General features: G+C 35.7%; 1 protein-coding gene across 1 annotated transcript in view; it reads right to left on the bottom strand.

The window, feature by feature from the left end:
- The window catches only part of TAOK1 (TAO kinase 1), a 139,244-nt gene that overhangs the window by 45,504 nt on the left and 67,966 nt on the right, over positions 1–25,774 (bottom strand). Inside the window, exons 3-7 of the mRNA XM_058560201.1 lie at positions 8,653–8,724; positions 5,403–5,504; positions 3,758–3,803; positions 2,555–2,651; positions 883–996 (exon numbers count right to left, since the gene is read on the bottom strand). Of these exons, the coding sequence (XP_058416184.1) occupies positions 883–996; positions 2,555–2,651; positions 3,758–3,803; positions 5,403–5,504; positions 8,653–8,724 (431 nt within the window). The remainder of the gene's footprint in view (positions 1–882; positions 997–2,554; positions 2,652–3,757; positions 3,804–5,402; positions 5,505–8,652; positions 8,725–25,774) is intronic.

A 25,774-nucleotide genomic window follows, 5' to 3' on the forward strand; every position in this document is an offset into this window, starting at 1 on the left:
AATAAATGGGAGGAAGGGGGGGAAGCGGGGGAGAGGAGTGAACACATAGGGCAAGACTGGCCATGGGATAATGTTGTTCGGCTGAGTGACTGGTATGTGAGGCTTCATTATCCTTTTGTCTACTTTTATGTATATCTGAAATTCTCCATAATAAAAAATTAAAGCAAAACAAAATAAAGAACTCCAAATCACCTACCAGTCTTCAGGTATTTTTAGTGTGAAGATCACTGTAACATAGCAAATATAAATATAAAGAAAACACACAAACTTCCACTTAGCATTTCTCTCTTCTCCCCACTTAAATTTTTATTGAATTTCTTCACTCTCACATCCAATATATGATGCAGATAATAACAGGAAAGAAAATGTAGGGGGACAAATGAAAAAATAGGAGTTGATGGGCCAGCCCCATGGCTTAGCGGTAAAGTGCATGCGCTCCGCTACTGGCGGCCCAGGTTCGGATCCCGGGCGCGCACCGAGGCACCGCTTCTCCGGCCATGCTGAGGCCGTGTCCCACATGCAGCAACTAGAAGGATGTGCAACTATGACATACGACTATCTACTGGGGCTTTGGGGGGGGGGGGGAGGAGGACTGGCAATGGATGTTAGCTCAGAGCCGGTATTCCTCAGCAAAAAGAGGAGGATTAGCATGGATGTTAGCTCAGGGCTGATCTTCCTCACAAAAAAAAAAAAAAGAAAGAAAAAATAGGAGTTGCAAGGGCAGCATTCCAAATCTGTATTTGAAACTAAGTATAATGCTTAAAGTTAAAATGTCCAAAATAGAATTACATTTCTAGGAAAAAGATAAGACATCTGAAAAAAGTACAACCACACATTGTGTATTTCATTTATGAGGATCAATACCAGAGAGATTATTCTTACCAATATGGTGTTCCCACAAAAGAATTGGCAGGAGATGCCATGGAAGCAGATCCAAAGTCAGCAAGTTTCACCTGGCCTGGTTCTGTCAGAAGGATATTTCCTGCTTTGATATCTCTGGGTTAAGGAACACAGAAAATTATTTCTCTTTCCTTCATTAGATTGTGTTGAAAACAATAAAAATCAAATAAAAATTTGTAAAATAGGGAAGGAAAAATAAAAAATAATTAAGTCCTAGGATAATCTCTCAATTGGAATCATGAGAATTAAGATCCAAATTAGAAAACAAAAAATACTGAATTCATATAAATATATAGTAATAATTTTCTAAAAGAGAAGACAAGATAGCAGCAAAAACAAGAGAAAATAACGTTAACTGGAGCATATAGTCTACATCTGAGTTTCTGTTTATTGGTACAAATAATGGTTTTAAAAACAGAATTTAATTAGCTGATTGCTCTTCATAATTTTAAGATCTCTGAGTATCCCATGTAATGTAAAAAACAAAACAAAAAAATCTCATGCCCCAAATTTGTTTTTTTAAAAAAAGGATTATTCATATCATTTCCAAACCTTAGGATAGTTCTCCTAACTAAATATGAAATGAAAACTGAAACATATGGATAATGTGATATCAATGGTCCCAAATTTACTTTCAAGGTTACTTTTCTAAATCAGCAAACATACTGTCCATGCAAACTAACAAAACTATGAATATTTATATAATGGGATTGTATATCCAATGGGCACCATAACATACACTTTTTCAAAAAAAACAAAAACTAAATTTCCAAGCATTTGTCAATTATAACTATAATATTGTAATGGATATAATACTACATGAATCTATTTTCCTTCCATTTGTTTTTTAAAAATGGAGAAGAACTTTGAAGTTAAGAAAACCTTAGGTTTTAATTCCAACTCTTCTATTCACTTATTTACTAGCATGTGGATTTCTCTTGGACCTTACCATCCTCATCTAAAAAAAATGATAACCCATTAACTTACAATGACTCTACTATATAGTTTAATATGTATTGTCTAGTTCCCATATATAATCTAAAAATGCTGTTTTCTTTTAAAACAGGCAAAATCAATACCAGTGCTAAAAATGCATTATAAAATATCTTGAAGTTACCATCCAGTCTCAAGAATTATCAACGATTAATACTCAAAAGCATAAAGAGTCTTAAGTAGCTTTTATTTGTCCATGTCATGGAATCAATGGAACAAATGTGGCATTATCAGTTACCAGGAAGACAAAAGATCTAGGTTTGGTTGTAGTTTAATCTATCTGGCTTTGTAAACTTAGGGAAATTAGTCACAAATTGGGGCATCAGTTTCTTCATAAGTAAAATGAAAAAAGTAAGACTACACAATCCCCAATGTCCTTTCCATTTCAAAAATTAAATGATTCTACAATGAAATTTCTACCACAAATTTATAAAGTACACATACTTCAGAAAGCCCAGCAGCATGTGTAGACAAAGATAAAAATTATCCTAAGCAAAGAGATCAAGTGTACTAGTATGTTCTTTTTAAGGCATAGACAATCTAAAAAATATTTATAAGACTTGCTATAACCAACAAAAATTTCAGGGTTAATAAGTCCCAGGGCTAATAAATGCAACAAGCCAATTGCTTGTTAATATATGATAATTTTCAAGGTGCTTACCTGTGGATCATGGTATGAGAATGTAAGTAGGCTAATCCCTGGAGAGCACCATGTGTAATTGCTGCTATTTCCACTTCCTGTAATGGCTTTTTGTGAACTTAAAATAAAAATTTATTTGAAAATAATTATTATATAGAATATGTTTCTTTAAAAAAATAAATATATATATCTAATATATGGGGCAATTTTTAAAAACTAACATTCAGGAAGAAGAGATTTTAAGAAGATAACAAAACAAGGCTATTGAACTTTATAACTAGTATAAAGTGCCTAGCTGTTAAAGTATAGTTCACAGCCAATTTTCCTCTAAGCTAACAACATTTAACAACTATTTAGTGATTATAAAAACAAAAGTAATAAAAGAGAAGTTCTCCCTTTATTCCCACATATCTTCATTCTGAACAGAAGGAACAGATCAAACTGAATGACAAAGAATGCAGAAAAATACTTAAGTCACAACGAGAGGAAATCCACCTATTTTATGCTACTACATATTTAATGAGGATAGTGCATACCATGCTGAGAATCTAGAAAAGGTTAAGGATTTTACTCTTTCTGGAAAGTTGTTACATTATTTAAGAAATTTCTGGGGCCGGCCCCATGGCGTAGCGGTTAAGTGTGCACGCTCCGCTGCTGGTGGCCCAGGTTCGGATTCCAGGCGCACACCGATGCACCGCTTGTCAGGCCATGCTGTGGCGGCGTCCCATATAAAGTGGAGGAAGATGGGCACAGATGTTAGCCCAGGGCCAGTCTTCCTCAGCAAAAAGAGGAGGATTGGCATGGATGTTAGCTCAGGGCTGATCTTCCTCACACACACACACAAAAAACCAAAAGAAATTTCTTACTGAATTATCATTTTATTTTGCTAATACTTTTTTCTCCTTAATAATTAAAGGAGGGCCAGCCTGGTGGCGCAGCGGTTAAGTCTGCACATTCCACTTGAGCAGCCCAGGGTTCACTGGTTCAGATCCTGGGCGCGGACCTACTCACCGCTCATCAAGCCACGCTGAGGCGGCGTCCCACATAGAAGAACTAGAAGGACCTACAACTAGGATATACAACTATGTACTGGGGCTTTGGGGACAGAAAAGAAAAAGAGGAAGATTGGCAGCAGATGTTAGCGCAGGGCCAATCTTTCTCAAAAAAAAAAGAAAGGCTGCCTTTAAATAATAATAATAGTAATAATAATTAAAGGAAACCTACCTTCCAGTAAATCTGAAGCAGATCCTAAACAATATTCCATTACAAGCTACATGGGAAGAAAAATTATAAAGCATTAAAATATATTATTAAAAAGATTCTATTTGAAATAAAATAAATTCACCAAGGAGATCAAGAAGACTGTGTGACATAAAACAAACTCTAATCATTATTTACCTTAAAAAATAAATATTTATGTATTTAGCAACTTGTTAAATGCATATATAAATTTAAACCAATGATACATTAATCTTTTATAACACCAACATACAATAGCTTGTACAAGATGTGTATTTCATATATAATTACTAACTATAATTATAAAGGAATATATATATTCTGTTACTATTAACCTATAGTAGCAATACTGATAATCATTAGGAAGCAGAAAACTCCTCTGGAACTATATATACAAAGCTTAGATTATAGTTTAAATGTTTCTTTTAAAGCAAACACAGAGTACCTCATATGTGCCAGGTATTTTATATATATTAACTAATTTAATCCTCACAACCACCTTATGAGGTAGGCCCTATTATTATCCTTGTTTTACAGATGGAGAAACTTGAGAGACAGAGAGGTAACTTGCTCAATGTCATTGCTTTTTCTTTAACTACAACCTCAAGTTTAGGAGTACCACCACCACTACCAAAATTAAACTAAATAAAAATGCATCAAACATTACAAATCTAAGTTCAATATACTAAAATGGTAATTCGTTGTGGCTTATTAATTATTCAAAATAAGGGATAATTCCTGTTTTAAGAAAATTCAGCCTTTGTCTCAAAAGATAGTTATTATGCCTATACTACTGCAGGATTATTATCTTGTCTCCTCAATGGTAACAACAGGGCAAAATTAATTTCTAGTTTTTTGTGTGTGTGTGAGGAAGATCAGCCTGGAGCTAACATCTGATGCCAATCCTCCTCTTTTTTGCTGAGGAAGACTGGCCCTGAGCTAACATCCATGCCCATCTTCCAGTCCTCCTCTTTTTTGCTGAGGAAGATTGGCCCTGAGCTAACAGGGCCCATGCCCATCTTCCTCTACTTTATATGGGACGCCGCCACAGCATGGTTCGACAAGCAGTGTGTCGATGTGTGCCCGGGTTCCAAACCAGCGAACCCTGGGCCGCCGCAGTAGAGCACAGGCACTTAACCGCTTGCGCCACCAGGCCGGCCCCTCCACTTCTTGTTATAAAGTGTCTCAATTCTCTACCTTTAGTATCATTCAGCCAAGGAATCATAATCAGTTCAAATTTCACCAGGTTCACCAAGACTTCACCAAGATCTTTGTGGTTAAATAGATTACATTTATGTCAAACAGATATGCTAACTTTCACCCTCGAGTAATAGGGTTGTTTACACAATGTCTGACAAACCATTTGAAGAATAATACTATTAAAAAATGTCAGAGAACATTTTACCACGCACACAAGGGTCAGATAAATAACTGCAGTAAACTTGCAAAAAGTTCTATTATCTCTTATTGCCTAGGAGTTCTAGGAAAAGCTGCCCTTCCTTCTGATTATAAACTAACATTTCAAAGTGTGTTTGCATGGCTTTATACAACCATCTTTAGACATTCTTGAATTGATTAATTCTAAACCAAAAGCAACTAAAATCACAGCAAGGGGAAAGCAGATACCTACCCATGCTGTATGCTCACGTAAATAGCAGCCTTTGTATTCTATACTGTTGGGATGTTTTATTCTTTGTAGAAACCTGACTTCCTTAATAATATCCTGCCATTTCTGTGGGGAGAAAAAAAGGAATAAAGGAAAGAATTATGAACAGCTGCTTTTCCTTAGACAGTTATATAAGAAAAAAAGTAATTACTAGATTAACAAAGGTTAATGAGAACATACAACTTTGCTTTATTTGTAATATTTAGATTAAATGTCACAAGAATAAATTTAAAAGAAATTATATTTATATAGTTTACAACTCAATTAGATAATTTATAAAATTATTTCATTCAAGGTAGGACAAATTTTAGTTTGTTAAATTTATCATCAATGAGTCTTATCACAATTTTACAACCACACACCAAGCATGTTGATGAAAACTATACACCATATTTAGTGATTTTTTTCTTTAAAATTCAACTTCCCCTTTCTTTTCTTTTCTTTTTTTTTTTGTGAGGACGATCAGCCCTGAGCTAACATCCAATGACAATCCTCCTCTTTTTGCTGAGGAAGATTGGCCCTGGGCTAACAGCTGTGCCCATCTTCCTCTACTTTATATGGGACGCCGCCACAGCATGGCTCGACAAGCGGCGCGTCAGTGCGCACACAGGATCTGAACCTGCAAACCCTGGGCCAAAGCAGAGCGCGCGCACTTAACCGATGCACCACCGGGCCAGCCCCTCCCCTTTCTTATTTGCAGCTTTATTGACATATAATTTACATACCATAAAGTTCACCTATTGTGTTTTTGGTTTATATCTTCTACCAAATGTTAAGGTTTTGTTTGTTTTTTAAACTCAAATTAAGTAATTACTCTGAGATTTAAATTCCTAAATGCACACTTTCTAAAATGCTAGTGAACAGTTAGTTATCACATAAGAAAGTTCACAGAAAAACAATAAGCATTATGAAAACATCTTCCTACATATTTTACTAAGAGCCTTTCTCATTGACACCCACCAGGAAACACAGATAATCCTTTGGCCAAAGCTATTCCACGTCAACTTTAGACACTTAGGCCATATCCTAAACATAGTTACTCTTAAGAAGCAACCAGGAAACTCTAAAAATACAGGTCGTTGGGTTCATACCCAGAGATTCTCTTAGTAGGTGCGGGATGGGAACTAGAAATGTTTTTTGTTCTTGTTTTAGTTTTTTCAAGCTTTACCACTGACTTGGGCCATATTTCTAAAAGGCAAGGGAACTAGCAAAACAGAAAACTTGAAGAAATGTTTTGTACTAGAGTTTAAGATCATATATCTCCTATGTTATTTCACAAGCCTTCAACAAAACACAGTAAAATATGTTCATAGTGTTTTACGTAAAATGTGTAAGACATAAGATGCTAAATTCAGAAAATGTTCCATGAGCTTTAAATTTCAAATTTGAATGCTCCGGGAGGCAAATTCTCAAAACAAAACAAAAACCTGTATTCTTCAAATTAAAAAACTTTCACAAAGGACACTAATATTAGATGTGAAAAGACAATGCCCTAAATGAAACTTTTTGTTCTAGGTATGACTAATCAAACAGACTCCAACACAGTACAAGTCTGCCTAGGAAAGCTAGTTCTAAAGTTGTGCTATAGAATGATGAATAAAATTAGAGTAAACTTGTAAGAAATGAAATTTTTTAGGAGTTTTAGGTATTTATAGGAGTTTTTTACATATCAAAATGAGGGAACAGTGATCTAATCATAACAGTGTTATCATATTCATAGTATGATCATCACAAAAACAAGATTTACCATAAAGTAAAGAAATTCCAAAAAGTGGAAAACCAAAATCTTTAAAAATTAAACACTGATCCAGCAATTCTACCTCTGGGCATATACCCAAAGTATTGAAAGAAGGGACTCAAAGATATATATGTATACCCATGTTCACAGCAGCATTATTCACAATAACCAAGGGGTGGAAGCAAACTAAGTGGACAGATAAACAAAATGTGGTGTTTTATAAACACATACGCAGGAATATTATTCAGCCTTAAAAAGGAAGGAAATCCATACTACAACACGGATGAACTTTGAGGACATTATGTTAAGTGAAATAAGCCAGCCATAAGAGGACAAATACTGCACGATTTCACTTACATGAGGCACCTAAAGTAATCAAATTCATAGAGACAGAAAGTAGAATGCTAATTTCCAAAGGCTAGGGGAGGAGGAAGTGGGGAGTTATTGTTTAATGGGTATAGAATTTCAGGTTTACAAGATGAAAAGAGTTCTGGAGATGAATGGTGGTGATGGTTGCACAACAATGTGAACGCCCTTAATGCCACTGAACTGTATACTTAAACATGGTTAAGATGAGGGGACAGCCGGTGCCGTAGTGATTAAGTTTGTTCGCTCCACTTCGGCTGCCCGGGGTTCACAGGTTCAGATCCCAGGCGTAGACCTACACACTGCTCATCAAGCCATGCTGTCTCGGCGTGCCATACACAACATAGAGGAAGATTGGCAACAGATGTTTGCTCAGGGCCAATCTTCCTCACCAAAGGAAGAAAAAAAAAAACCCAAACAAACAAAGAAAATGGTTAAGATGGTAATTTTGTTATTTGTATCTTACCACAATTAAAAATAATTAAAATTTTAAAAAATTGAAGATTGACAGATCCTAGATTTAGAAAGTAGACTACATTTTATAAAATAAATTCATGCAATTAAATAGAATAAATGTAATATGAAAAGAACTGATCAGAATATTAGCCAACTAAAGTACACTCAATGTAGTGTCAATAATTTTATTTTTTCAGATTATTACACACTGCGTTTTTCAGACTATATATATATACTGTTTCTTGATTAAAGTGTGTTTAAAACAGCCCTTAAAGAATTTCTAAACCATTAAAAAAATTATATCCAATATAATTTACTATTAAATGCATCTTATTCTAGTTTACTTTTTTAGAAACAGATAATCCTTCTATGATAAAGATAGAGTAATATATTAACCCACAGTTACAAAAATTAAAAGCAGAGGGCACAAGTTGGGAGGTTTTTGGGATGCCAGTAATGTTCTGTTTATGGCCCTAGGTACAAGTTAAATGGGTATATTTAGTTTGTGAAAGAAAATTCACCAAGATATAGACAATATTTGTACACATTTCTTTATGTATGTTATACTTTTTTGAAAAAATTACCACCCACCCCCAACTGAAAACAGTATATCTTTCTCCAACATGCCAATAAGAATGTATATATTTTACCTACCTCAGTAGACTGCTTTCCACTATAAGACATTTTCTTGATAGCCACCACTTCATTGGTACGCACATCTCGTGCCTAAAAAAACAAAGAAAGAATCATTGTAAAAATCAACAGATTAAATCTAGGCAATCATTTCTCTGAGAATAAAAGCATTTATAAGCTACCACGTCAAAAAGGACATCAAAATTACTTTTAAAGAACATTAAAAAAATAACAATAACTATATAGAGAGACTTATCAAATCATCCAGGAGCTGGTACTTTGGACAGAAAAATAAAGCAGGTTTACCCTTGAGTGATCTAATTGAGAAGAAAAATACAGAAATTTGAATAGTACTATAAACAAAGAGACAAAACAAAACTAGTACATACAAGTCTATGCTAATAAATTTTGAAATCTCAATGAAATGGACAATTTTCTAGGAAAGAATAAATCAACAAATCTGAAGAAGAAAATATGAGCAAAACAAACAATAGTGGCAGATTGAAAAGAACACCAATGAATTATCTTTAAAATAGTCTTGAGTGGAAAACAGTTTTACCAGTGGAAATTTCCAGGACATAAGGGGCAAAGGAAAAAAAGGAAAGCCATCCTATTAATTTTATGAAGGCAGTATAAACCAATAACTAAAACCTTACAAACAGCACAAAATACAAAGTTAGGTACCAATTTTATTTTTAAATATAGACAAGAGAACTCTAAATAAAATTAAGAAATGAAATATTACAGGGCATTAAAAGAATCTTGCATTTGGATAAAATATACTATAATCACAGAAATGAAAAAGATTTTGATACTAGGAAAAAATTTCATGATTTACCACATTTTTTAAAAGGCAAAAGGGAAAAAATAAATATATATATATATAAAGGCTGAAAATGCAGGAATGACTCAACGTTAAATGTATTCAATTGCAGAGAAGGCCAAACTCTCACAAAACTCACATTAGAAATATAATTCTTCAACATGATAAATCATGTCTATTGTAAACAACTGCTAATCAGGATTAAGAAAAGACTGCTAAAGGGCTCGCCCCATGGTAGAGTGGTTAAGTTCGTGAGCTCCACTTCCGCAGCCCAGGGTTTGCTGGTTTGGATCCTGGGCATGAACCTATGCACCGCTCATCAAGCCATGCTGTGGTGGCAATCCATATACAAAATAGAGGAAGATGGGCACAGATGTTAGCTCAAGGCCAATCTTCCTCACCAAAAAAAAAAGAAAAGAAAAGACTGCTAAAATGCTATCACAATTTTTTACCACTGTTGTGGAAATTCTGAAAAAAGTAATAAAAATATAACAGAAATATGATAGTTAACTCTTTGGAAAAGAGCCAAACTCTCATTATGTGTAAAAAAAAATGATATATATATATATATTAAGAGGGCACAAGAGAATAGTTATAAAATATTTAAAACAAGTTCAGTAAGAGTCAAAACCAGCTATCTCAAAGCACCTATGGAAGAACTCATCTTCAATTCTGACTTGAATGAATTCCCAAAGACAAAGTGTTCTAAAATTAGATAATGGTGATGGCTACAAAACTCATATTTAATAAAAATCAATGAAATGTACACCTAAATTTGGTGAACTTATGGTATGTAATTTACACCTCAAAAAACTTGTGGAAAAAAAAATAGCACATGTGTAAATTATACCTCAATAGAGTTGCTAAAAAAAAAAAAAAAGGACACTCTGTTAAGTAGATCCTGGGAACAACTAATGACATTCCAATTTCAATTACTAGTGGATCGGTTAATGGAAATTTTGTGTGTGTGTGAGGAAGATCAGCCCTGAGCTAACATCCATGCCAATCCTTTTTTTTTTTTTTTTTGCTGAGGATGACTGGCCCTGAGCTAACATCTGTGCCCATCTTCCTCCACTTTATGTGGGACGCCACCACAGCATGGCCTGACAAACAGTGCGTCGGTGCATGCTCAGGATCTGAACCCGGGGTGCCAGCAGCAGAGCGCACGCACTTAACCGCTACGCCATGGGGCTGGCCCCTGGTTAATGGAAATTTGCACCACTTATTGTAATGGGTGAAGTGGCTCTATCCACATAAGTCCTGCTTGAATATGAATTTATTTTTCCAAAATGTTCTCTGCTATCTATCTGTGAGCCCCCTGATTTTAATCAATAGGTATAAACAGCTATATTCTTTTCTTTTATAACAGCTTTATTGATATAATTTACATACCATACAATTCACTCGTTTTAATGGCACAAAGGTACAATTGTGCCATTAAGTGGTACAATTTAATGGTAGAATTCAATGGCTTTTAGTACATTCACAGATAAATGCAACCATCACTACAGTCCATTTAGAATTTTCATCACCTCAAAAAGAAACTTCAAATTGTTCATTTAAAAATGGTTAAAATGGATTGCTGGGAAGATGGCGGCATAGGAGGACTCTGAACTCACCTCCTCCCAATGACACAAGAAATTTACAACTACTCTTGGAACAAATACCACTGAGAGACAACCGGAAACTAGATAAAAAGCACCCCTACAACAAGGGACAGTGCTGACTAAGGTGGAAGAGGCAGAAATACCTTTCTGGAGAGGAAAAAAGCCACATTCTAGGCGCGGAGCTTCACAGCCAAGAGCAATCTTAAGGGACGAAGCTTTCCCTGGAGGAGTGGGGGATCTGAGCAGGAGAGCTATGCCACAATAAGCAGCTTTTGAACTCAGCACAACTGAGATGAATGCCATAATATCTGGCTTTGCTGGCTATTAACAAAAACAGGGAATATCCCTAGAAAAGCTATTGAACATAAGAGAAAGAAAAGCCTGCTCTTAAACGGCCCATGCACAAATTCACCCATTTTGGAAAGCAACACAAAATCACCAGAAAAAGGTGGACAGTCCTTTGGTGAACAGAGACTCACTTTATAGTCTCTGGGCACATCTCAGGGAGGCAGGAGGTGACTGGGACCACTTTCCCAAGGACTGAGACCTTGGCAGCAGCCATTATTGTGACCTAGTAAAGGTGTGCTGACACAGACACTGGCAGACGGCCATTGGAGGTTTTCCCCTGGCCTGGTAGCATAAGGGTTTGCCCAGCCAGTAGAGCACCAATTTAATCCAGCTCAGCCAGGGTAGGCAGCCCGCCCTAATGACAGGCCCCACCCACCAGCAAGCCCTTGAGCAACTTGTGGGCCTGCATAGGCAGGGTGTGTGGGACTTCTGCAGTGGGGCGAGTGGGTCCGATTCAGTGGGGGAGGGCACGCGCACGGGGCAGGACTGCATGGACGGAGTGTGTGGGCCTGCAGGTGGTGGGGCTGGTCAGCCACAACAGACTTGTGCTTCTCAAACAGCCTTATAGGGGAAGTGCGCAACCTTCCAATGCCTGAAACAATGATGTGCTGGGGCCAGCCGCATCCAGCTGTACCACTGAGAGCTGACAATAGCCTTGCAGGCTGGAGGCCTACAGCAATTGTGAGACCCTGAGCCTAGCAACCAGCCATGCTGGGGGCCTACTCACTTAACAGGAAAACTGCAGCAGGAATGTGCAATTAGACCTTGCAGCCAACTGTGCTGGGGCTCCCCCCACCCAAGAAAGTGACTGAATGGACCCTAGCAGCCGCACACAGCTAGCCTTACAACCAGCCAACCAGGGAGACAGCCTAGCCTTCCCAAGGACCTGCAGTAAGAGCAACTCCACCACAATGGAAAGACACATGTAGCTCACACAAGGGACACTCCTGGAACATTTAGAACTGGTGAGAGAGGGAAGCATATTGCTGGGCCTGATAAGGCATCTCTTACATAAGACCACTTCTCCAAGATCAGGAGACATAGCTGATCTACCTAAAACATAGATATAAGCACAGAAAAATTGGCAAAATGAGGAGACAAAAGAATATGCTGCAAATAAAATAACAAAACAAGTTCCCAGAAAAACAACTAAACAAAACAGAGATAAATGATCTACCTGATAAAGAGTACAAACTAATAGTCATAGGGATGCTCACTGATCTTGGGAGAAGAACAGATGAATATAGTGAGAACTTCAACAAAGAATTGGAAAATATAAAAAAGAACCAACCAGAACTGAAGAACACAAAAATGGAAATGAAAAATTCACTACAGGGAATCAAAAGCAGAATAGATGATACAGAAGAATGGATCAGCGAGCTGGACAAAAGACTAGAGGAAATCACACCAAGCTAAATAGAAAAAAGAATTAAAAAGAATGAGGACAGTCTAAGGGACCTCTGGGACAACATCAAGCGCACTAACATCCATATTATAGGTGTCCCAGAAGGAGAAAAGAGAGACAAAGGGGCAGAAAATATATTCAAAGAAATAATAGCTGAAAACCTTCCTAACCTAAGGAAGGAAACAGACATCCAGGTACAGGAAGCACAGAGAGGACCAAACAAGATGAACCAAAGAGGCCCACACCAAGACACATTATAATTAAAATATTAAGAACTAAAGACAAAGAGAGAATCCTAACAGCTGCAAGAGAAAGGCAACAAGTTACATACAAAGGAAACTCCATAGGGCTATCAGCTGACTTCTCAGCAGAAACCTTAGGGCTAGAAGGGAGTAGCAGAATATATTTAAAGCGCTGAAAGGAAAAAACCTACAGCCAAGAATACTCGAACTGGCAAGGTCATTATACAGAATGGAAGGAGAGATAAAGAGTTTTTCAGACAAGCAAAAACTAAAGGAGTTTATCAACAATAAACCAGCCTTACAAGAAATGCTAAAGGGACTTATTTAAGAAAAGACCACAAATAGGAATAAGAAAATTATCAAAAATAATCATAAAATCACTGGTAAAGGCAAATATACAGTAAAGGTAGCAGATCAACCACCTATGAGGTTAATATGAAAGTCAAAAGACAAAAGTACTAAAATTAGCTATTTCCCAGATAAGAGGTTAATGGATACACACACAAAAAAAGAGGTTAAATATGGTTATCTAAAACATAAAATGTGGAAGGAGGGGAGTAAAAGAGTAGAGCTTTTAGCAAGAGGTCAAACTTAAGAGACCATCAACTTAACATAGGTTGCTATTTACGTAGGTTATTATATATGAATCTCACGGTAATCACAAACCAGAAACCTATAATAAATACATAAAAAAATTAAGAGAAAGGAACCCAAATATAATACTAAAGAAACTCATCAAACCACAAAGGAAGAGAGCAGGAGAAGAAAGGAACAGAGAACTAAAACATCCAGAAAAAAAGTAACAAAATGGCAGTAAGTACATACTTATCAATAGCTACCTTAAATGTCAATGGATTACATGCTCCAATCAAAAGACATAGGGTGGCTGATTGGATAAAAAAGCGAGACCCATATATGTGCTGCATGCAAGAGACACACTTCAGACCTAAAGACACACACAAACTGAAAGCGAAAGGATGGAAAAAGATACTCCACGCAAATGGCAATGAAAAGCCATTGCTATGCCGGCATAGCAATACTTAGACAAAATAGACTTTAAAACAAAAACTGTAACAGGAGACAAAGAAGGGCACTACATAATGATAAAGGGAACAATCCAACAAGAGGATGTAACACTTGTAAATATCTATGCACCCAACATAGGAGTACCTAAATATAAAAAGCAATTATTAACAGACATAAAAGGAGAAATAGTAACATGGTAATAGTAGGAGTCTTTAACACTCCACTTACATCAATGGCTAGATCATCCAAACAGAAGATCAATAAGGAAATACTGGCCTTAAATGACACATTGGACCAGATGGACCTAGCAGATATATACAAAACATTCCATCCAAAACCCATAGAAAACACATTCTTTTCGAAGGCACATGGAACATTCTCCAGGATAGATCACATATTAGGTCATAAAACAAGTCTCAATAAATTTAAGAAGACTGAAATAATACCAAGCATCTTTTCTGACCACAATGGTATGAAACTTAGAAATCAACTACAGGAAGAAAACTGGAAAAGCCACAAACATGTGAAGACTAAACAAAATGCTACTGAACAACTACAGGGTCAATGAAGAAATCAAAGGAGAAATCAAAAAATACCTGAAGACAAAGGAAAAGGAAAATAGGAAATGCCAAAATTTATGGGATATAGCAAAAGTGATTCTAAGAGGGAAGTTTATAGCAATACAGGCCTACCTCAAAAAACAAGACAAATCTCAAACAATCTAACAGTGTACCTAAAGGAACTAGAAAAAGAAGAATAAACAAAGCCCAAAATCAGCAGAAGGAAGGAAATAATAAAAATCAGAGTGGAAATAAATGAAATAGAGACTTAAAAAACAACAGAAAAAAATCAATGAAATTAAGAGCTGGTTCTTTGAAAAGATAAAATTAACAAACCTTTCACTAGACTCACCAAGAAAAAAAGAGAGAAGGCTTAAATAAATAAAATCAGAAAGGAAAGAAGAGAAATTACAACAGACACCTCAGAAATACAAAAGATTATAAGAGAATACTATGAAAAGCTATACATCAACAAACTGGATAATCTAGAAGAAATGGATAAATTCTTAGACTCATACAACGTTCCAAAACTAAATCAAGAAGAAACAGAGCATTTGAATAGACCAATTACCAATAAGGAGATTAAAACAGTAATTCAAAACTCTCTCAAAAAATAAAAGTCCAAGACTAGACGGCTTCCCTGGTGAATTCTACCAAACATTCAAAGAAGACTTAATATCTATCCTTCTCAAACTCTTCCAAGAACTTGAAGAGGAGGGGAAGCTTCCTAACTCATTCTACAAGACCAATGTTATCCCAATACCAAAACCAGACAAGGACAACACCAAAAAAGAAAATTACAGGCCAATATCACTGAAGAACATTGATGCAAAAATTCTCAACAAAATACTAGCAAATTGAACACAACAATACACTAAAAAGACCACACACTATGATCAACTGGGATTTATTCCAGGGATGCAAGGATGGTTCAACATCTATAAATCAATCAATGTGATACATTAACAAAATGAAGGATAAAAATCACATGATCATCTCAACAGACACAGAGAAAGCATTTGACAAGATACAGCATCCACTTATGATAAAAACTCCAAATAAAATGGGTATAGAAGGAAAGTACCTCAATATAGTAAAGGCTATATATGACAAACCCACAGCTAATATCATACTCAATGAAGAAAAACTGAAAGCTATCTCTTTAAAAAGAGGAACCAGACAAAGAAGCCCACTTTCAACACTCTGATTTAACATAGTATTGGAAGTCCTAGCCAAAGCAATCAGGCAAAAAAAGAAATAAAAGGGATCCAAATTGGAAAGGAAGAAGTGAAACTGTCACTATTTGCAGATGACATGATTTTATATATAGAAAACCCTAAAGAATCCACCAGAGGGCCAGCCTGGTGGCATAGTGGGTAAGTTCGTGCGCTCTGCTTCGGTGGCCTGGGGTTCATGGTTTTGGATCCTGGGTGTGGACCTACACACTGCTCATCAAACCATGCTCTTGTGGCATCCCATGTATAAAATAGAGGAAGACTGGCACAGATGTTAGCTCAGGGACAACCTTCCTCAAGCAAAAAAAGGAATATTGGCAACAGTTGTTAGCTCAGGGCCAATCGTGCTCAGCAAAAAATAAATAAAATAAAAAGATTTCGAAAAAGAAAAAGAATCCACCAAAAAACTTTTACAAATAATAAATGAATACAGTAAAGTTGCAGGATACAAAATCAACATACAAAAATAAGTTGCATTTCTATACACTAAGTAGTAGAAAGAGACATTAAGAATACAATCCCATTTATAATTGCAACAAAAAGAATAAAATACCTAGGAATAAATTTAACCAAAGAGGTGAAAGACCTGTACACTGAAAACTACAAAACATTGTTGAAAGAAATTGAAGAAGATACAAAGAAATGGAAAGATATTCCGTGCTCTTAGATTAGAAGAATTAACACAGTTAAAATGTCCATACTTCCTAAAGCAATCTACAGATTCAATGCAATCCCTATCAAAGTTCCAATGACATTTTTCACAGAAATAGAACAAAGAATCCTAAGATTTATATGGAACAACAAAAGACCCCAAATAGCCAAAGCAATCCTGAGAAAAAAGAACAAAGCTGGAGGTATCACACTCCCTTCTTTCAAAATATACTACAAAGCTATAGTAATCAAAACAGCATGGTATTGGTACAAAAACAGATATACGGATCACCAGAACAGATTCAAGAGCCCAGAGATAAACCCACACATCTAGGGACAGCTAATTTTTGACAAGAGAGCCAAGAACATACAATGGAGAAAGGAAAGTCTCTTCAATAAATGGTGTTGCGAAAACTGGACAGCCACATGCAAAAGAATGAAAGCAGACCATTATCTTACACCATACACAAAAATTAACTCAAAATGGATTAAAATACTACTCAGCCATAAAAAAAGACAAAATCGTCCCATTTGCAACAACATGGATGGAACTTGAGAGTGTTGTTAAGTGAAATCAGCCAGACACAGAAAGACAAACACCATATGATTTCACTCATATGTAGAAGATAAACAAACACACTGACAAAGAGAACAGATTAGTGGTTACCCGAGGGGAAGGAGATTGGGGGGTGGACATAATGGGTAAAGGGGCATGTATATATGGTGACTGACAAATAATAATATACAACTGAAACTTCACAATGTTATAACTCTTACAACCTCAATAAAATTAAAAAAAATAAAACATGGATTAAAGACTTGAATGTAAGACCTGAAACCATAAAACTTCTAGAAGAAAACACATGCAGTACGCTCTTCAACATCGGTCTTAGGAGCATATTTTCAAATACCATGTTTGACCAGGCAAGGGAAACAAAAGAAAAAATAAATGGGACTTCATCAAACTAAAAAGCTTCTGCACAGCAAAAGAAACCATCAACAAACCGAAAAGACAACCTAACAATTGGGAGAAGATATTTGCAAACCACATATCTGATAGGGGGTCAATATCCAAAATATATAAAGAACTCATACGCCTCAACAACAAAAACGCAAACAACACAATTAAAAATGGGCAAAAGATCTGAACAGACATTTCTCCAAAGAAGATATACAGATGGCCAACAGGCATGTGAAAAGATGTTGAACATTACTAATTATTAGGGAAATGCAAATCAAAACTACAATGAGATGTCATCTCATGCCTATCAGAATGGCTATAATTAACAAGAAATAACAAGTGTTGGAGAGGATGTGGAGAAAAAGGAACCCTCATACACTCCTGGTGGGAATGCAAACTGGTACAGCCACTATGGAAAACAGTACATAGATTCCTCAGAAAAGCAAAAACAGAACTACCATATGATCCAGCTGTTCCACTGCTGGTTATTTACCCAAAGAACATGAAAATATGAATGCATAAAGATATATGCACCCCTATATTCACAATAGCCAAGACTTGGAAACAACCTAAGTGCCCATCAAAAGAAGAATAGATTAAGAAGATGTGTTATATATACACACTGGAATACTACTTAGCTATAAAAAAAGATGAAATCTTGCCATTTGTGACAACATGGATGGACCTTGAGGGTATTATGCTAAGCAAAGTAAGTCAGACAGAAAAAGTCAAGTACTGTATGATCTCACTCATAAACAGAAGATAAAAACAACCACCAACAACAACAACCAAACACATAGATACACAGATTAGATTGGTGGTTACCAGAGGGGAAGGGGGAGGGAGAAGGGCAAATGGGGTGACGGGACACATGTGTATGGTGATGGATGGTAATTAGTCTTTGGGTAGTGAACATGATGTAATCTACACAGAAATCAAAATATAATACTGTACACCTGAAGTTTATATAACGTTATAAAGCAATATTACCTCAATTAAAAAAAAAAGTTAAACTGGTAAATTTAATGTGTATTTTACCACAATAAGATTTTTTTTTTCCTCTATTAAAAAAAGAGAGAAAGAGGGCCGGCCCCGTGGCTTAGCCGTTAAGTGTGTGTGCTCCGCTGCTGGCGGCCCGGGTTCGGATCCTGGGTGCGCACCGACGCACCGCTTCTCCAGCAATGCTGAGGCCGCGTCCCACATACAGCAACTAGAAGGATGTGCAGCTATGACATACAACTATCTACTGGGGCTTTGGGGGAAAAAAAATAAATAAAATTATTTAAAAAAAAGAGAAAGAAACCCTGTACCTTTTAGCTATCATCCTCCAATCCTTTTCCCCCACTCCTTCAGCCCCAAGCAACAACTAACCTACTTTGTGTCTCTCCAGTGTCTTGCCCATTCTGGACATTTTATATAAACAGAACCATATACTACGTGATCTTTTGTGATTGGCTTCTTTCACTTAGCATAGTGTTTTCAAGATTCATGACTAATGATGTTGAACATCTTTTCATGTGCTTCTTCACCATTTGTACATCTTCTTTGGAGAAATGTCAATTCAGATCCTTTGTCCATTTTTAAACTGGGTTATCTTTTTAGTATTGAGTTGTAAGAGTTCTTTATATATTCTAGACACAAATCTCTTATTAGATATATGATTCACAAATATTTTCTCCTATTCTGTAGGTTGTCTTTTTACTGTTTTGAAGCATAGAAGTTTTTAATTTTGATGAAGCCCAATTTATCTATATTTTCTTTTGTTGTTCATGCCTTTGGTGTCACATCTAAGAATGCTTTGTCAAAACCAAGGTCATGCAGATTTACCTTTGTTTTCTTCTAAGAGCTTTATGGTTTTAACTGATACATTTAGGTCTTTGATCCATTTTGAGTTAATTTTTATATATGGTATGAGGTAAGGGCTCAATTTCATTGTTTTGCATTAAACAGCTACACTTTTAATTTGCCTAAGATAAAGCTTGATTTAAAAGTGAATATACTAAATGCAGTGCAGTATCCTGCATTAGATTCTAGGTCAGAGAAGAGACAGTGGAAAAACCAGGAAAATCTAAATGAAGGATGTAGTTTAGTTAACAGTATTGTATCAACGCTGATTTCTTAGTTTTGATAAATGTACCATGGTTATATAACATGTTAACATTTAGGGGAACTGGGTAAAGACTATAAGAGAAAACTCTTTACTATTATTCAAAATCTTCTGAAAAATCTAAAATTCTTTTAATTTTTTTTATGTATTTATTTTTCTCCCCCCAAAGCCCCAGTAGATAGTTGTATGTCATAGGAAGTTGTCAAGGAAGTTGCACATCCTTCTAGTTGCTGTATGTGGGACGCGGCCTCAGCATGGCCGGACAAGCGGTGCGTCGGTGCGCACCCGGGATACGAACCCCGGCCGCCAGGAGCGGAGCGCGCGCACTTAACTGCTAAGTCACGGGGCCGGCCCTAAAATTCTTTTTAAATAGTAAGTTAAATTAAAAAGTGACTATAATTTATTAAAATTCAAACTTATTAGTAATAATTATTAAATTAAAATTAAATGATAAATTAAAAATGACATATGACTTTTGCCTATCACATCTAAAAAAACAAAAAATAAAAATATTTAATGTCAACAAACATGTTTTTCCCTCCTTTCAGGAACATGTATGTTACTTATCATGCCTTATTAGTCTCTTCTAATCTAGAACAATTACTCAACCTTTCTTTGTCTTTTATGACGCTGGCATTTTTGAAGAATATACAGTGGTGTTTCATAGAATGTTACTAAATTTGTGCTTGCCTGACGTTTCTTCAAGATTAGATTCTGGTTATATATCCCTGGCCAAAATACTATAAGAGTGATATTGTGTCCTTTTCAAGGTATCATATCTGGAGGTATACAGTGTCTGTCTGTTCCTCATTGGTGTCACTAATTTTCATCACCCAAAGTGTTGTCTGTTTTTCTCTAATGTATATAGTGATAGTTACTGTCTCCTATCTTGTATCTAACAAGTAATCTGTGGAGAGATATTTTTAAACCACGTAAACATCTTGTTCATCAAACTTTCCCCCTACACTTAGCAACCACTGAAGATTCTAGCCCAAAACAATCTTTGCTATGATGATTACAAAATGTTGATTTTTTCCAACTTTACCATTTCCGTCACATTTATCAGTCAGCATTCTATTATAGGGAAAGCTCTCCCTTTTCATCCATCCATCCTTCATCTATCATGGAAATTATGGATTCTTATTTTATTCAATGGGTTACAATCCATTACTATCTTTATATTGATGCTCTAATTGTTCCAGAATTGGCCAGTGGGAGCCACGCCAAGCTGGCTCCAGTGTCCTTTTGACAGACCTCATCTTTTTTTTTTTTTTTAAAGCAGTTTTTAACTTTCTGGCACAAGATGTTCTAAGGTTTATCTTGTATGTTCCCTGCCTCCGCAATAGAATGAGCCATTCCTCCAAAGAGCTCTTGTTCCTTTTAGTGAGGAATTCAAGATCTGAGTGCTAACTGTGTTCATTGCTACTGGGGTATCACTGCAACTAGAATCTTGCAGCAGATAGAGCTAGGAAATATATATATGACATAATTAGCTCATATTAATACCTCTTAATTCCTATCCAATCCCACAAGGTTCTTCTTTACCTTTCCCGATTCCATATTTCTATCTTTCATAGTTAGGATAGTGACTCCAAATAACATCAACATTATTCATCGTTCAATCCTTTAACACATAGTTTCAACACTGTCACACCCATACCAATATGAAACAAATCTATTAAGAAGAGTTTAAGACTTGTCTGCAGTTTCCTTCCCCAAATGAGACTGAGGGTATATTGTTAAAATACTGTGGGGGCCAGCCCGGTGGCGCAAGCAGTTAAGTGCATACGCTGTACTGCGGCAGCCGGGGATTCGATGGTTGGGATACCGCGCGCGCACTGACGCACCATTTGTTAAGCCACGCTGTGGCGGCATCCCATATAAAGTAGAAGAAGATGGGCACGGATGTTAGCCCAGGGCCAGTATTCCTCAGCAAAAAAGAGGAGGATTGGCATCGGATGTTAGCTCAGGGCTGGTCTTCCTCACACAAAAAAATAAAGAAATAAAAAATAAAACAGTGTGTACAACAGTTACTCATATTCTATCTTTTTTCCTCTAATGTGGTTATGTCTGAAATACAGTTCAGTTCATCGTTCCTGTCTGCTGTTTCAGTGACACTCCTCCATACGTACTGATTTAATTTTAATTTTTACATATATAAAATATTATCCAAAGAAGTGTACTCAAACAAATATCATTCTGTCCTCTATCTCTTCCATTCCATTCCCCACCACAACTATCACCTTGAATTGTTGGTTGTATGGGGGTATAATTTGCCTAATTTCATCAAACTATACATTTAATATCTGTATATTTCCTATATATAAATTATATTCAATAAAATCAGTCAATTTAAAAAATAATACCAGCACACACTGAATCGCTATACATCAGGGATTTTCTCAATGGGATTCTTTTATTAGGCCCATTTATAAGATTCTATGCATATTTATCCTTTATTCTATATTTCTCCGCATTAACGTGTATGGAGAGGAAAGGGATAAGTGTAAACTCAGACAAAACTGTAATATAGAAAAAAGGTTGTTTTCTGGGTCCCTCTTCCTTCATTTTGTGTCCAATTCAGAAATGAAACAAATGTGAACAACATCAAACACACACATACAGCACGTGTACACAAAAAGATTCTGCAACGACATATACCCAAATGTTAACAGTAGCTTGTCCTTGAGTAGTGAATTATAGATGGAGTTCTTATTACATTATTTTTGTTTCCGACTTACAAATGGGATATAAACCAAAAGTTCAAATTGTTAAGAATTTGAAACACATTTTCTCTAGAGAAACTATTTTAAATTATGGTTTTATTCCTAAGGTGCTCATAAAAAAAAGAGACTAAATCCATAACACTGCCAAAATATTAAACATCTATACAATACTTATTGCTTAAGGGGAAAAAAAAGCAATTTTAATAGGAAGAATAAATAATGATTGTGAGTGCAGTATTTCCCTACAGATTAAGAAAGGAATTCTTGGAGAAGTTTTATTGCTTTAGAGTAGCAGTTCGTTGGCTCACTTTTAAAATTACACTCTTTAAAATAATAAACATATCCCTTTAACTACCAGTTTTATTTCCTGGAACCTTTTATTTATGAAGTGTATATTATTTTTCTGAAGGAAAAAGAGTCTACAGAAACAAATTTACTTTTCTTTTTTCTTTTTTAGAAAAAGTCCAATTCTGGTTACTAATGAGTTTAACATTTTTTTTAACTTTGAAATAATTTTAAATTCATGGAAATGTTGCAAAAATAGTACAAGAAGTTACTGTATACCCTTCAGCCAGCTTCCCTAATATTAACATCTTGCATAACAGAGTACAATTATCAAAACTAAGAGATTAACATTGGTAAAATTATTAACTATTAACTAAACTATAGGCTTTATTTGAATTTCACCAATTTTTCCAATAATAACTTGTTTCTGTTCCAGGATCCTACATTGCATTTGGTTATCATGTTGCCTTAGTCTCCTCCAATCTGCGACAGTTCTTCAATCTTTCCTTGTCTTTCACGACTTTGATACGTTTGAAGAGTACTGGTTATTCTGTATAACGTTCTCCAATCTGAGTTTGTCTGATATTTCCTCATAATTAGATTAAGTTTATGCTTTTAGAATACCACAGAAATGATATGTCCTTGTCAGTGTGTCACGTCAGAGAGAGGGGGTACATAATATCAATGTGTCTTATTATTGGTGATATTAACCCTGATCACTTGGTTAAGGTAGTCTCTGCCAGGTTCCTCCACTGATTTTCCCACTTTAATTAATAAATATCTTTAGGGTTACACTTGAGATTATGCATATATCCTGTTTCTCCTCAAACTGTAACCCACTAATTTTAGCATCTATCAGTAGATCTTGGCTGCAACAATTATTTCCCTTACTCCTTCTACATTTAATAAAAGGAATTTTAATTCTTTTTATACATATGTATATTTCTGTGTATGTGTGTGTGATGAGTTCCTATTGATACCTCCAATTCCACTCCAGTAGGTATTTTTAGTCTTCCCCCTTTCCTTATTTGTAGCTTCTTTCTTGGACAATAAGAAAACTGGTTCTCATTATCTACAATACATTTACTTATTTATTAAAATCTACTATATATATATACAGTAGTTTCAGAATTGCCAAACCTTACCCCTGGAAGAAACAAACAAACAAACTAGAGTTCCTTTTGTCTTTAGCCTTAGAGTATTCAGCCAAAACACTGTTTCCAAAATAACTTGAGATTAGTTCTTTTCTTCTCCACCTCCTTGTTTATGTTAGTAATTTCTAATACAGTTAGGTTCATTTGTTAGAGTCTGTATTCATTTGGGTTTCTCTCACATCATAGCTGGTTTTTTTCAGTGAACATTAATGAACATTTAATGAATTTGGGTAAAAGTCACTCTTTTTGGCATACACATTGAAATATACTGCAATTTTTGACAACAATGAATAAAACTACCATAAATATTCACATATAGGTTTGTGTGTGAACTTAAGTTTTCATTTCTCCTGGATTAATGTCTAGGAGTGGGAATGCTGGGTCATATGATAATTGTATGTTTTGTAGGTTTAACTTCATAAAAAAACTGCCGAACTGTTTTCCACAGTGGCAAGAACATTTGCATTCCTACCAGCAATGAAATAGATTTCCAATTGTTTTGCATACTCACTAGCACTTCGTATTGCTTGTATTTCTTTTCTTCTCATCTTTATTTTTAAGCCATTTGAATAGGTGTGTAGTGCTATCTCATCATGGTCTTAATTTGTATTTCTCTAAGCACTAATGATGTTAAACATCTTTTCATATTTTTATTGACTATATCTTTTTGGTGATGTGTCTTTTTAGATCTTTTGCTCAGTTTTTATTGTGTTGTTTTCTTACTGTTGAGTTTTGAGAGTTCTTTATATGTTCTGGATACAAATCCTTTGTCAGATATGTAACTTGCAAATATTTTCTGCTAGTCTGTGGCTTTCCTTTTTTTTAAAGATTTTATTTATTTATTTTTTCCCTCCCAAAGCCCCAGTAGATAGTTGTATGTCATAGCTGCACATCCTTCCAGTTGCTGTATGTGGGACACGGCCTCAGCATGGCCGGAGAAGCAGTGCGTCGGTTCGCGCCTGGGCTCCGACCCCCGGCCCGCCAGCAGCAGAGCGCGCACACTTAACCACTAAGTGTGGCTTTCCTTTTCATTCTCTTAACAGTATCTTTGAGAGAGCAAAAGCTTTTAATTTTGATAAAGTTCAATTTATAAACTTTGCCTTTTATGGATAATGCTTTTGGTGTCCTATCTATGAACTCTTGGCATAATCTAGTGTAACACAGATTTTCTCTTATATTTTATCCTAGAAGCCTTATAGTATTTACGCTTGACATTTAGCACTAAGATCCATTTGCATTAATTTTTGTATAAGGTGTGAGTTCAAGTTTATTTTTATGCATATGGATGTCCAGTTGCTCTGGCACCTTTTGTTGAAAAGACTATCCTTTCTCCATTGAACTGTCTTTGCATCTCTGTCAAAAATCAGTTGACTATCGGGCTGGCCAGGTGGCGTAGCGGTTAAGTTTGTGCACTTCGCTTCGGTGGCCTGGGGTTCATGAGTTTGGATCCTGGGTGCGGACTGACACACCGCTTGTCAAGCCATGCTATGGTGGTGTCCCATACAAAGTAGAGGAAGATGAGCATGGATGTTAGCCCAGGGCCAATCTTCTTCCCCCCGCAAAAAATAAAGGAAAAAAAAAATCAGTTGACTATATTTCTGTGGATATGGGTCTATGTCTGGACTCTATTCTGTTTGACTGTTTTATATATTCATCCTTTCAAGAATATCAACTGTTTTATATATTCATCCTTTCAAGAATATCATACTATCTTGGTTACTGTAGGTTTATAGTAAGTTTCTGAAATCAGATAGTGTGAGTTCTTTAACTTGCTCTCTTTTTCAAAATTGTTTTAGCTACTCTAGTTCCTTTGCCTTTTCATAAAAAATTTAGAATACGCTTGTCAATATCTATTTAAAAAAAGCCTGCTGGGATTTTGATTGGGATTGCATTGAATCTATACATCAATCTGGAGATAACTGACAGCATAACAATATGTAGTCTTCCAATCCATCAACACAGCGTCTCTCTTCACTTATTCAGATCTTTGATTTTTTTCATTCGTGTTTTCTG

Source organism: Diceros bicornis, chromosome 18 (assembly GCF_020826845.1).
Source record: "Diceros bicornis minor isolate mBicDic1 chromosome 18, mDicBic1.mat.cur, whole genome shotgun sequence".
Lineage (NCBI taxonomy): Eukaryota > Metazoa > Chordata > Mammalia > Perissodactyla > Rhinocerotidae > Diceros > Diceros bicornis.